The sequence below is a fragment of the Myotis davidii genome, unplaced genomic scaffold, assembly GCF_000327345.1.
Source record: "Myotis davidii unplaced genomic scaffold, ASM32734v1 scaffold618, whole genome shotgun sequence".
NCBI lineage: Eukaryota > Metazoa > Chordata > Mammalia > Chiroptera > Vespertilionidae > Myotis > Myotis davidii.
The window spans coordinates 210,486-223,850 of record NW_006289199.1 but is presented as its reverse complement, the minus strand read 5'-3'; the positions used below and the strand labels follow the sequence as shown (position 1 = coordinate 223,850).

Sequence of the window (13,365 nt, the reverse complement as noted above, 5' to 3'; positions counted from 1 at the left end):
ACAGCAGAGAGCACCCCAGCTGCCCTTTGCTACTGGAGAGGCATCTTTGCATCCCTTCTAGCTGGCGAAGGCTCCCAGCCTCGCTCCTGTTGCCAGCACGGGGGTGGTAGGCCTGTGCCTGAACGCGTGGGGGCTCACATCCTCCATCACACACTCCCCTCCTGCCTCTGAGGCATCCGGATGTTCACTGGGTGGCCAGGGCCGCGGTCCTTCCTGCAGAAGCAGCAGCAGGCCTGGTCAGGGAGCCTGGCTGGGCTGTTCCTAATTTGCACATGCGCCAGCGAGACAGAAGAGCAGACCTGTGCCTCATGCTGTCCTTCGCTCTTTACACTGTGGGAGCAGCCACCTCTGCTAGAGAGGGTGACAGGTCCTCCCTGAGCACAGGAGCAGCTGCCCTTCAGCAACAGGTCAAGCTGTGGCCAGCCTCCGGTGACAAACCAGTGCTCAGGGGGACAGTGCCCCTCCTGTCCTGTGGAGAGAGGGCTGCGGGGACTAAGGGAGCTGGCCCAGGGTTAGGACCTTCGGGCCAGCATCGTCCGGTCGTTACATGACTCCACTGGCCCTGGGCTTCACTGTGTCTGACAAGCAGGCATACCCCTGGCCCCGTGGAAGAGTCCTGGGTAGCTGGGGAAGAGCCGAAGAGCCAGGCCTCGGTGCTGAGCCGGGCTGACACTGGGCAATGTCCATGTGTCTGCTCCAGGTGAGTGGTGTGTGAGGTCTGCAGTGGCGAAGGCTTGTCTTGTCCTGTGGCCTCTGCACCAGCCTGGCTCTGTGCCCTCATTCATCTGCCACGATCATGCTTCTGCCCATCTGTCCTCTCCCCCTCCCACCTTCCTGCCACCCTGTGCTTCGCCATGGCCATGCTGTCTCTCACTGCCCTCCCCTCCCCAGGGCCTCGGAAGGGAGGTCAGGAGCTGCCTCTGCGGTGGGCTGGGTGCCTCATGCGAGGCCGGGCCTCCGCGGGAACCTGCCTTAATGGTGTCTCCCTCTCTTCTTGTTAACAGGAGGTTCAAGATGTGAGAGGCGCAGGCTGGGTCAACGCCCAGGAGGCCTCCGGGGGGAGGCTGGGCGAAGCCAGTGTTAGGAAGGGCCCCGTGGTCACCTGGCGCAGCGGGGCAGGGCCCAGTGTGCTCCCAGGGCTTGGTTTTGCACAATTTACCTTACTTTCACCGTTTGATTATGTAGCAAAATATATTTGGATTTTTTTTTCATTTAGCTCAATTATCCAATGTCACTGGTGACAAATAGGAACTTAGACAAAAACCATTATTTTCTGTGCATTATTATATCTGTAGCGTGGAGCCCCAGTCTGACTAGGGGTCCCTGAGTGTTGTAGGCCTCTGAGCTGCACAGGCTGGGACCCCAGGCTGAGGGGCAGAGCCACCAGGAGGGTCAGGACCCATCTGCAGGCAAACCCCAGCGAAAGGCGGCCACAGGGGGGCGGGAGGTAGGTTCTAGAGGGCCAGGCAGGGGTTTCCAGGCAGGCAGCAGGAGGGAGGCCAGGGCAGGGCCTCATCTGCGCTCTCCTCTCCATCTCATCACGCTCTTCGCATCATCCTCTCTCTCATCCATCACCATGTGCATCTGAGACTGTCTGTGACCCGGGAAGGACTCTCAAGACAAAAGCTTTTGTTTAAACTCTCAAGAAACAAACCAAAGTGTATTCTGTTACCAGGTCCTGGAAGCGCTGTGCACATCTGTGTCTACTTTGCAATATTGTCTGTTGTCTGATCCTGTTTTCTTGTTCAAAGCCGTGTCCTCGGTGCTGCCTTGTCAGTTCCCCACATGCAGAGGCCGAGGGAGAGGAGCTGCCCGGGGGACTTGAGCCCGGCCCCTGGTGAGGGCTGCCATGACGTGGGTGGGGTGGCCTTGTTTTCCCCACTGAGCACAAAGCCACGGTGGATGGACGGAGCCCCAGGGAAGCCAGTGTGCAGCAGTGCTGACCTCCAAGGACACGGACCCGCACGTTTCCATAGGTGGGGATAGCTCAGAGCAACAGACAGTTGTGCCTTTATTGGGTCAAGCCAGCATTCTTTTGAGAATAACAGAAATAACAAGAAAAGAGTTGTTATCTTCGTTTTGAAAACACAATCTATAAAATACTTCATTGTGGGTATTGTTTTCCTGATTAAATCTGACCTCATCTCTTCCCCATCGGGCAGCCCATCATGCCTCACCTGACTGTGGCCCTGGACACCTCTGCTGCTGCTGTTACGGTTGTGTCTGGAAGGCCCACCCGGCCTCCCTCTTAGATGGATGTGTGGGAAGTTGGCAAAGAGCCCTGCTGCTGGAGATGTTTCCCTTTGCTGAGGGCATTTTGTGGAATTACATTAAACAACTTAAAAATTTCACTTTTTAAAAAGGGAGGCACTGAGGGTTTTTGCTTGTTTTGTTTTTTTATTTGGTCTCACTGATACTTTCCCCCTTTGATTAAAGATCCAGTAAAGTTTTTAAAATTAAGAAAGTGGAAAAAAAGAAGGCAAAACAAGGGATGTATCCATTGACAGGCCCCTGCAAACAGCATGCAGGAAGTACGTTACAGGGAAATGAATTTGAATTGTAGGTGTTTGTAGATTTAATAATCGTTGGATTATCAGGAACAGGTGTTAGGCATTTCCATAAGTATTTCTTAAAAGTGAATCTTCATGCTACAAAGCCATTCCATCAACCAAACAGGTATTCACCTCCTCCAAGCGGCTACCTTCTATTGGAAACAGAGCATGGGGGCTTTTATCAGTTATAAGGCAGGCAGGACTGGTTTCTAAACCCTCTTTTAAAATTAACCTGTCACTACAGGGCTCCTGAATTATACATGAAATTATTATTGCATTTTCAGTGGGAGGCTCGGTTTCTAGGTATTTAAAAACATTTCCAAGATATTTAAAAACCTCATGGAAAATGTGGAAGCTTCTTCCCCTAGAATCCATGAGCCAGAGCCACTAAACTCTTAAGTCAGAGGAAATACGGCCCTAAATCTTGACTGCAGTTAAATATAGAGTCATTTCTGTGTCTCCTGACAGGAGGGGAAATAGGTAAGAGTAGAAGCTGCAGGGAAAATTATTTGTGTAACAACTTCTGTATCTGCAATCGGCTCCTGAAAGGAGACATTCCGGCTAAAGCACACACATTTAAATAGTCCCTTTCCAAAAGAAAGGCTCTCCCTCTTGCTTTCAAAACTCAAGTCAAGTGCATCAGGTGATCAGGGTCACCCAGCTGTTCCTCCAGGTCCAGCGCTGACTCTACCTGACCTTCCCTCGGGCTCAGCGTAACCTCCAGGGCAGCCCTTCCCCGCCAGCCTCTGCATCACGTGGGGTGAACTCTGGGGACTGGGGCTCACTTGTGTGCTGTGTGTTGGAACCTGAATCTGTGCCATGTGTTGTTCGTACTGTTCTTTGTCCTGCTCTGGCCAGGTGCTGAGAACCCAGCGAGGAGCCTCAGAAGGAGCCCCCTGCCTGTCTGAGCAGAGGGCCTGCGTAGCAAAGGCTGCTGCGCCCCTGGGAGTCCTGAGGGGGGTTCAATGGCACCTTCCTTTTCTGAATACTGCCTGGTGTGGCCACACGGCTCCCTCACTGGGACTGCATCACCCTTCTCAGGGAAGTGCCCTTCCGCCGCTGGATGAGATTTGTGGGATCCTCGCCCCTCCACACATCTTCTCTGACCCTTCCTGAGGGAACCCACCCCGGGAACCACCCATGTCCTCTCAGCAGACCACTGACATAGCCGAGTTGACAAACCCCACAGGGAAGTCCTTAGTCCCCAGCCTCGCTGGACTCTCAGCCCCTGAGCAGGGATGGGTTCAGTGTTCAATGTGATAAATACTGTATCTTGTTTTGTTTAAATTGCATCTCCCAGATAATGTGAACATGGTCCAGGAGAAGGCAGCTTCCTGTCTGCAGTGTGCTTTCTTAATAAGTAACAATTCCTTTTGAGAAACAATTTCTACTTTCGTATCCATGAAAAGATGTACTGTATATGCACTTATAATTGTTCTAATAAAGACATGTACTCAAATGCAGCAGCGGACCACATGAAAATTAGTGTTAGCATTTGGAGTTTTCAGGACTTGGTTTTCCTTCCTCAGGCCCCAGGGGCATGTAATTCTAGCTGCAGTGGTGAGTGGAAAACAGGCCATTGTAATGCTAAACATGAGCCAGTGCTCTGGGAGCTCACCTGCCCCCCTCCTCCACTGACCCTGAGCTGGGAAAGCTGCACCCTTTCCCCAGGTGTCCTTGGCTTTGCTGGAATTCCCTCTGAAAAACAAGGCAGCCCTCTGCTCAGAAGGGATGGCTTTGGGCGGGGGCCCTGGTGTTTGCTGGCGGCTGTGGGAAGGAGACCTCCACTCTGGGCTGGTCAGGCTTTAGTGGGAGACAAACAGGCCCATCCCTGAGGGCCCTGCCGAGGACCCCCGCACCGGAGACTTTCTTCCCACACAGGGGCCCTCTGAAAGCCAGGCCCTGACTCTCTCAAGTGCTACCCAGCACCGTCCTGGACCCTGCACAGGGCTGAGCCTGACCGGCAGGGCTCTGTCCTCACGGAGGTCAGCCCTTCCCACTTTCTACCTCATTCTCTCTGGTCCACAGTCAACCGTGCTGGGAAGGGAGGCTCACACAAACACCAATGATGTCTGAGCCCAGGGCGTTCTGTCCTCCAGACTCTCTTGTCCCAGACTCAACGTGACCGCGTCACCACTGAGCCCAGATCCTCCCTCCTACGGGTGACCACAGTGTGGTTGCTAAGGTGCAGGATGGACTGGAGGACCAGAGAAGGGTTAGAGGAGGCCACAGTGTGAGCCTCACCACTGAGCCCAGATCCTCCCTCCTACGGGTGACCACAGTGTGGTTGCTAAGGTGCAGGATGGACTGGAGGACCAGAGAAGGGTTAGAGGAGGCCACAGTGTGAGCCTCACCACTGAGCCCAGATCCTCCCTCCTACGGGTGACCACAGTGTGGTTGCTAAGGTGCAGGATGGACTGGAGGACCAGAGAAGGGTTAGAGGAGGCCATCGTGGTGTCCTGAGACAAGCGTGGCTGTGAAGGCTAGTAGGCCAGTGCTTGAGTCCTGGTCTCTCTGCTCACCCTGGGATGTGAGACACGCCCCTTGCCTTGAGTCTCAGTCTTGGCTCCCAGCTGCGACCCTAGGCTTAGTAGCACCAGGAGACAGGAGGGTTAGACTGGAACAGTGTGCATGGCAGCCATTTCCCCGCTCTCTCAGGCTGCTGTCCCCTAGGGTTCACCGCACTGGAATCAGTCCACACCTGCCTCTACTTCTACCTCAGCGAAGCTCAGACACCAACTAGCTATGAGTGACTCAACTTGAGCTTCTCACTCTTAGCTGACAGGTGGGGAGAAGCCTCTTGGTTGGGGTTTTGTGGGTTCCCCAAGAGCCGGTGCCGTGCTGGTCCACACACTCTACCACTGTTCTAACTCTAGGAATGAGCAATCCCTGGGTTAACTTTTCAGAATGAGGTAGACTCTTCACAATGACATAGCATCCTATATAATAAAGAGCTAATATGCTAATTAGACTGAACAGCAGAACGACCGTCCATGAACTTCCAGACGAAGCTGGGGGCTGTGAGGACCAAGCCCTTTGAATGAATTTCTTGCATCGGGTCTCTAGTTAAAAATAAAGTCCCTGGTCTTTCATGCTCTGCATGGCTGCTGGCCCTTACTGTATTTAGTCAGCTGATAGCTGCCATGCCAGGCCTGTTCTAGGTGGCGTGGAGACTTCGGGAAAGACAGCTTCCTCTCTGACTTCATGGACCTTGCAGTCAGGGGGCGGGACTCACAACTCAGGGAGCATTTTCCTAACGCATGCTAAGGGTGGGGAAGGAGTCAGAGAAGCTAGAATGCCATCCAGTCCTGGAGAAGCTGAGCCCTGAGGGGAGCAGGTTCTTTTGGGGGTGACCTGACCCACAGGGACTGCCAGTGAGAGCCTATGTGAGGCCGAGCTCTGAGTTAGAAACAGAAGTTTTTTCTGCCAGAGGTGCAGGCCCATGGGAGCCCAGTTTTCTGTCCAGGAGCACCAAGCTGTTTCAGACCTCTTCAGGGCCGTAGGCTTCTCTGCTTACAGCTGAGACCCTGGATAGGGAACTGTAGGTAGTAGAGACAGAGGAGCAGAGGGAGCTACAACTGGATGAAATGGGTTGGAGAGAGAAGTGGGGATGAGAGACCTGTTAGCTCTAGAGGGAGGTGAGATGGGGCTGCCCACAAGGGAAAGGAGTGTCTGAGAAGGTCCCTTGAGTGGTCCAGCTGTTTGTTCTTCTCTTCGGGTCTGTATATCCTAAAACATTCCTACTTGAAAGCTAAAATGAGGATTTCTCCTCATTGCACCCACATAACCACACTAGGGACAATTAGGCAGGCAGAGTAGACAAGGCAGGTGTGGCAGAAGGAGGCCATGGGCTGGTTCACACAATTACATTGGAGACTTCCTACCCCCTTTTCCCTGCTCAGCCTCCCCAAGGGTCTTTTTGCCTGTTTTCTTGGTTTCAATTGAACTCCAAGGAAAGACCAGTCAGAGATGTGCCTGCTGCCCTGTTAGGATTGGTAAACGACTCAGAGGCATCCCCTAGATCAGTGATGGTGAACCTTTTGAGCTCGGCGTGTCAGCATTTTGAAAAATCCTAACTTAACTCTGGTGCCGTGTCACATATAGAAATTTTTTGATATTTGCAACCATAGTAAAACAAAGATTTATATTTTTGATATTTATTTTATATATTTAAATGCCATTTAACAAAGAAAAATCAACCAAAAAAATGAGTTCACGTGTCACCTTTGATGCGTGTCATATAGGTTCACCATCACTGGGTTAGGGTGTGATCAGGCAGGCAGACAGAAGCAGTTAGGGGAAATCAGGCAGGCAGGCAGGGGGGCCGTTGGGAGCCAGTAGTCCCAGATTGCTTCCCCCCTGGAAGGGACCTGCCAACACCAACCCAACTTGCCCAATATCAGTTGTGAGATGCCTGGACCATGGCCAGTCTGTGGGGCACTTCTACCCAGCTCCAGGTGTGTGGAGGGCTCATGGGGTCTTCCCCATGGGCTGTGCATCCCATGAGGAAAACAAACCGGGACAAGCAGTTGTAGGCACATCCATTCCTGGGGCAGCCCCTGCCAGGCTGCAAGCTCCGTACTGTCTTACTGGGGATGGCGAGCTTTGTTCCCAGTGCCCTGAAGAGTGCTTGTCTTGGCTTACTCAGCGTTTGAGGAGCAAGCTGATTCTTCAGGCACCCACAGGCCCTCGGGAGGCAGCCACCCGGCAAGACACAGCCAAGCCCTGGTGTTCCTATCCGACGCTGGAGCTACTCTCAGATTTCAAGGAGGTTGCTCTAAGTTCTCAGGAGTTAACATTTCCTTTAGAGCAAATGAGTTGCATCTAAACTCTTGGCCCATGAAACTAAACAGAAACAAAGCAGAGGGAAGCCTCTTAAACTCTTGGCCCTTCTGTTTCTCCTGTGAACAGAAGGGGAGAGAGGAGTGGCAAGAGGTGCTTATGGAGTGGGAGGTTGAATGGGAGGAGCCCTGGACTTGAAGCGAAAGTGAGTCTCTGCTAATTGCTGGGCGATCCATCCCCGTGAAGTCTAACTCAGTCACTCTACTCCGGCACCTCTGCAGCTGACAAGAGCTCAGGAAAAGTGCATCTCTGCTGTCTGGTCTCTTTGAATTCATGACACTCGTCAGCAGTGCATCCTCAGTGCTGCCGGGATCCCTCGCATAGCCCTGTCCCACTTGCTCCTCTTTTAGGTGCTCATCGCACACTTTCTTCTCTCTCTCAGAGCCACAGCTGTTTTTCTAGAGAGAGAGGGAGAGGGAGAGAGAGAGAAACATCAATGTGAGAACAAAACATTGATCAGCTGCCTCCTGCATGCTCCCCACCAGGGATCAAGCCCCCAACCTGGGCATATGCCCTGACCAGGAACAGAACCGGCAACCCCTCAGTGCATGGCATGATGCCCAACTTGGTCTGCCTTCTATGTCAGAATAAAAGGGAGTCATAAGAATGGGTTCCATGGGCTTCACCTCTCATCCACTGTCTGTTCAATCTGTATCCACCGTCTCTGCCGTCACCCACATGAGCGCCGTGGTCTGGGCCACCCTGCACTGGGAAGTGGAGCCCAGGATGCCTCACCTTTCCAAGGACATCTCTCCTGACTCCCCCTCTCTCCGTCACCATAATCATGTTTTACTTTCTATGTGAACACACTAACACGCATATCTCCCATCAAAAGTAAAAACGAAGTAAAAATAAAAAGTCCTAGTCTCTATCCTTCTATTCCGTGCTCCCCTACAGCTTCTGCAGCATTTCTCTGCTTCTCTTCACACAAAGGTTCTCAAAGGAATTGCCCACATTGTCCCTCTCATTCTTGAATCCATTTTCAGCAGAATTTGACCCTACCTCTCACTCCACTAAGCTGCTCTTTGTCAAGGCCATCACTAAGCTCTGTGGGGAAATCCAATAGTCAGTTACCCGTTCCCAGCTTATTCAGTCTCTCCGCATCTTTTGAATCATTGATCACCATCCTTGAAACACATTTTCTGGTTGGCTCTCAGCACCACTCTTGACTGTTCCTTTGGCTTCATACAGTCTTTTTCTGTTTGTTGTTTTCTGCTCATCCTCCAGACAGCTAAACAAAAGACGGCACCAGGCTCAGTCCTCAGACATTCTCCTCTAGCCTTGAACTCCCTTGGCCTTGAACACCATGTAAAGACTAAGGAATCCAGAGTGATCTCTCTTTTAGACTCCAGGCTGGTACACCCAGCTCCTCCTCTGAAATGTATCATATGCAAAATAAAATGCCTATTTTTCACTCCCCCCAGCCCAACTGCTCATCCCCATTTCTGCAAATGACAATTCCATCCCTCAAGTTGTTCAGGCTGAAACCGTATAGTCATCTTTATTTTATTTCCTCATAGCTCTGTGCTAAACCATTAACAAACCCAATTAGTTATCTTAAAAATATACCCAGAACCCAGTCACTTCTCACGGCTACCATCTTGGTCCAAGCCACAGCTGTTTTCTCCTTGAATCTCTGCACTAGCCCCTGAGCTGGCCCTTTGTCAAGTCCTGGGAGATCCTCTCCACAGCAGCAGGAGTGTAACCCCTACTCAGACCTTCCAGTGGCCAACGGAAGTTTCACTCACTGGCTCCTGTCACCTATCTGACGTCACCCCTTCTCTGTGCCAGCCGCACTGGGCACTGGCCTCCTTTCCCTTGAACAGGTCAGGCCCACCTGTTGCAGAGGTCTTTTGCACTGGGTGGTCTCTGCCTAAAACTATGGTTTACCCTCTCCCTTCCTTTAGTCTACACTTGCCATCACCTTCTTAGAAAAGTCTTTGTAGACTTCCCCATCCTGAATAGCAGCCCCCCTGTCTGACACGCCCTGACCACCTTATTTTCTGATCTTCTCTCTAGCACACCTGTCATGTCTACTTGTTTGTTGACTGCTTCCCCACAAAGAGGACTAATAGCAAATGCTGGAAGAAAGGGGCTTAGTCTGTTTTGCTCACTAGTTTTTCTTTGTGAATGGCACTCTGAAGGCACTAAAGACATATTTTCTAATGATTTCCCAATAAATTTACAGGATGTTAACACATTGGAACCCTTCTTTGCTCATCTCTAAAATAAAAATAGCTAAGTTCATCCCACAAGGCTGTGCACTTATTTTCATATTCAGGGCACACTGATAAGTCATTACTTGGACCCAAATTCATCTTACTCCAATGTTCATATATCAGGGGTCACACACACTGCCCCTTTTCTAGAATCCTCTAGGAGTCTCCAGAACATGACAAAGGATAATGGTTCTTTTCATGTGAGCCAAGATTAAAGACTCACTCTTCCCACATCATGCTCAATGGTGAAAGACTGACAGCTTTTCCTCTAAAACCAGAAAAGACAAAGGAGCCTACTCACACCACTCTTATTCACATAGTACTAGAAGTCTCAGCTAGAGCAATTGGGTAAGTAGGAGAAATACAATTATCAGGATTGGAAAGGAAGAAATAAGATTGTCTCTATTTGCAAATGACATGATTTTATATAAAGAAAATGCTGAAGACTCTGCCCCCAAAATTGTTAGTTTTAACCAATTAATTCATTTATTGGCTTACTCAGTAAAGTTGCAGGATACAAAATCAGGAATGTTTTTATACACTAATAATGAATTTTCTAATAAAGAAATTTGTCCCACAAACAATAAAATCAGGAATAAATTTAACTAAGGAGGTAAAAGATCTCTACTCTGAAGGCTACATGGTATTTTTGAAGATACAAATAAATAGAAAGGTATCCCATGTTCGTAGACTGGAAGAATGGATATTGCTCAAATGTCAATGCTACCAAAAGCCATTTATATAGTCAATGCAATCCCTACCAAGATTCCAATGGTTTTTTACAGAAGTAGAAAAATTTATATGAAACCATAAAAGATCCCAAATAGCCAAATAAATCCCGAGGAAGGAGAACGAAGCAGGAGACATCAAACTTTTGATTTCAACCTATGCTATAAAGCTGCAGTCATCACAACAGTATGGCACTGACATGAAAACAGACAAATAGATTAATGGAATGGAATTAAAAGCCCAGAAATAAACCCACACATATACAGTCAACTAATATTTGACAAGGAGGCCAAAAACACTCAATGGAGAAAAGATAGTCTTTTCAATAAATGATGCCAGGATAATTGGATATTCACAGGTAGAAAAATGAAACTGGACCCCTAACTTACACTATTCATAAAAATTAATTCAAAATGGATCAAATACTTAAATTTAAGACTTAAAGCCATGAAATTCTTAGAAAAAAAACATAAGACTAAAGCTTCCTGATATGAATCTTGGTAATGCTTTTTTGGAACCTTTCTTTGGACACCTCTAAAATAAAGATACCCATACTCACCTCACCAGGTTGTGCATTTATTGGCATACCCAAGGCCACACCAACACCTAAAGCACAAGCAACAAAGTAAAAATAAACAAGAGGGACTATGCAAAACCAAAAAGCTTCTGCACAGCAAAAGAAATCAGCAAAGTGAAAAGACAACCTATGTAATGAGAAAATATATTTGCAAACCATATATCCAAAATACATAAAGAACTTAAACAACTCAGTAGCAAAATAATAAATAAAAATAACCCAATAAAAAAATCGACAACGGACCTGAATAGACATTTCTCAAAAAAAAAAAAAAAGCAATATATACAAAAGACCAACAGGTTCATGAAAAGATACTCAACATCCCCCGTCATTGGGAAAATGTGAATTAAAATCATGAGATATTATCACATCTTTTGGAATGGCTATCATCAAAAAGACAAGCAATAACAAGTGCTGGTGAGGATGTGGAGGAAGGGTATTTCTGGAGTTTAAATGAGAGTCCATCTAGAGGAAATGGTGGGCAAACTCAGGCTGTGAAGTCATATAGCCTGTCAGAAGCAGCAACTTTAAAAAATGAAATAGAAGTTGACTAGAAAAAAAAAACAGGGAAGAGAATAGTATGGAAAACATGTGCATATGTCACACCTATTAAGAGAAAGAACAATTTTCATGTGTGTGCGCATGTGTGTATTACAATGTCACATGCAATTTTTACTGTCTATAGTGGTCGGAACATCGTGCTTCTTGGTGTACATAACACCCGACAATGACTGTGACCCCCTCCCTGAGCAGGAAGGAAGAAGTTGGGGTACAACACCAGACGTCCTTAACACAAGGAGTTTAGATAATGCTCTAATCAGGATACATTTACACTCACAATATTCATTTAATGGCTATTTTGTCCATTCTTAAAGCGCCATAGGCTTTACAATTAGCTGGTGACATCTCAGCACGAAAGCACCGTGTCCCCATTGCTCCCTTATTTGGGCCTCCTGCTCTGTGCTCTGATATGAGTCTATTGAATTCAGTCCCTCAAGGGGAGAGCATCTGACTAAGCTGCATTATAAAGATGCCACTGACCTGGCACCGGTGAGGACCAGAGGCTCCGGAAGGCAGGGAGCACGCAGGGCCGGCAGCTGCAGCTCCGGGATGCACATGGGCTGCCTCGCCGCTCATCTGTGTGTTCTCTGGAAAAGACTGTGATTTTCTAGAAAAACAAAACAGAACTCACCCTCAAGACACTTTCGCCGTAGCTTCCAGGCCTGTGCTCCCAACTGGCAGCAGGCCAGGGCCAGGCCCCACCAGGATGCCTCTTCAGGGGCCCTGCTAACTTCAGCATGCCTGGTCCTCCTGGGCCTGGGTGCTTGGTTTGCACCAAGGAAAGTGCAAAGGGCAGGGGCTGGGAGCCAGAGGTCCCAGAAAGCAGAGGACTTGAGCCCTAAGATACCCCTCTGAGGGCATTGGCCCCTGGGTAAGCCAGCGTATCAGATACTTTTTCAAAGTCCTTAAAGAACTCAGTCACCATGCACCCTGAGGGGCCCGGACAGTCCCAGTGTCAGCCTGTGTTCCCAGGAAATGACCAATGAGCCCCTTTCTCTCTCAGAATGTCCTAGTTGAAATGATAAATTCAATGGCCACATTATCAAACAATAAATGGATTTCTGAGGTATGCGGAGTGTGTGCCTAAAATGGCAAAGGATGCTGCCCCTTCCCGCCCTTTTCCTGCTCTGTCCCCTCCTCTCCCTCCAGGGGAGCCTAAACCTCCACCTCGGGTCCACGCCCCACTTCTCCCACCTGAACCTGGAGCCAAGTCCCCAGCCTGGCCCTGGGTTCCCCATTTTACCAGATACAAGCCTGGGAACCTGGCCCAGGAAAAAGACAGCCCAGAGCCCCCAGTTTGCGAAGGATCCCTGGGCCTGTGTGCAATGCCCGCCCTGTCACGGACCACACCTGAGACCTGGGGAGATCTCCGAGTCTCCCTATGCTCTGGCCTCCTTGTCTGCGGTTCCTCATCTGGGGTCATAAAGTGGGAGATGGGGTGGCCCTGGATGGCCCCAAAGTGGGGGCAGGGCTGTACCCGGTGCAGGTAAGAATACCAGGCGAGTTCACAGCACCCTTCCATAGCTGGCACAGCACACACCGGCCGATGCCCCATGCTCTCTGCTGGGAGCTGGTGTTCCTGTTGTACTAATGACAGAACAGTCAAGTTACAGCCCTTTCCAAACCATGCACGTACAAGTGGCAGCAACTGCGTCTGTGTTTTCACTGAGCCCCTGTGCCAGCAGTTAACCAACCTCCTTCCTGTGTGGTCCAGTGGAGCCAGGCAGAGAACCAGGCGGAGATGCAGGACGGGGGTTGGGGAAGGTGGGGCTGTGATGACCTGGGGGAGAACTTGGAGCCTAAAGGGCACTGGGGACGTTTCCACCTTCTGGGGGCCTGCCCTGGACCCAGGGTGACAGGACTCATGCTCGTAGGGGACAGGCAC

At 49.7% G+C, this 13,365-nt stretch overlaps 1 protein-coding gene across 1 annotated transcript in view; it reads left to right on the top strand.

The window, feature by feature from the left end:
* The window catches only part of CXCL12 (chemokine (C-X-C motif) ligand 12), a 44,114-nt gene extending 38,819 nt beyond the window's left edge, over positions 1–5,295 (top strand). The window contains exon 4 of the mRNA XM_006761422.1: positions 5,226–5,295. Within this exon, the coding sequence (XP_006761485.1) occupies positions 5,226–5,295 (70 nt within the window). The remainder of the gene's footprint in view (positions 1–5,225) is intronic.
* Positions 5,296–13,365: the final 8,070 nt, after the last annotated feature.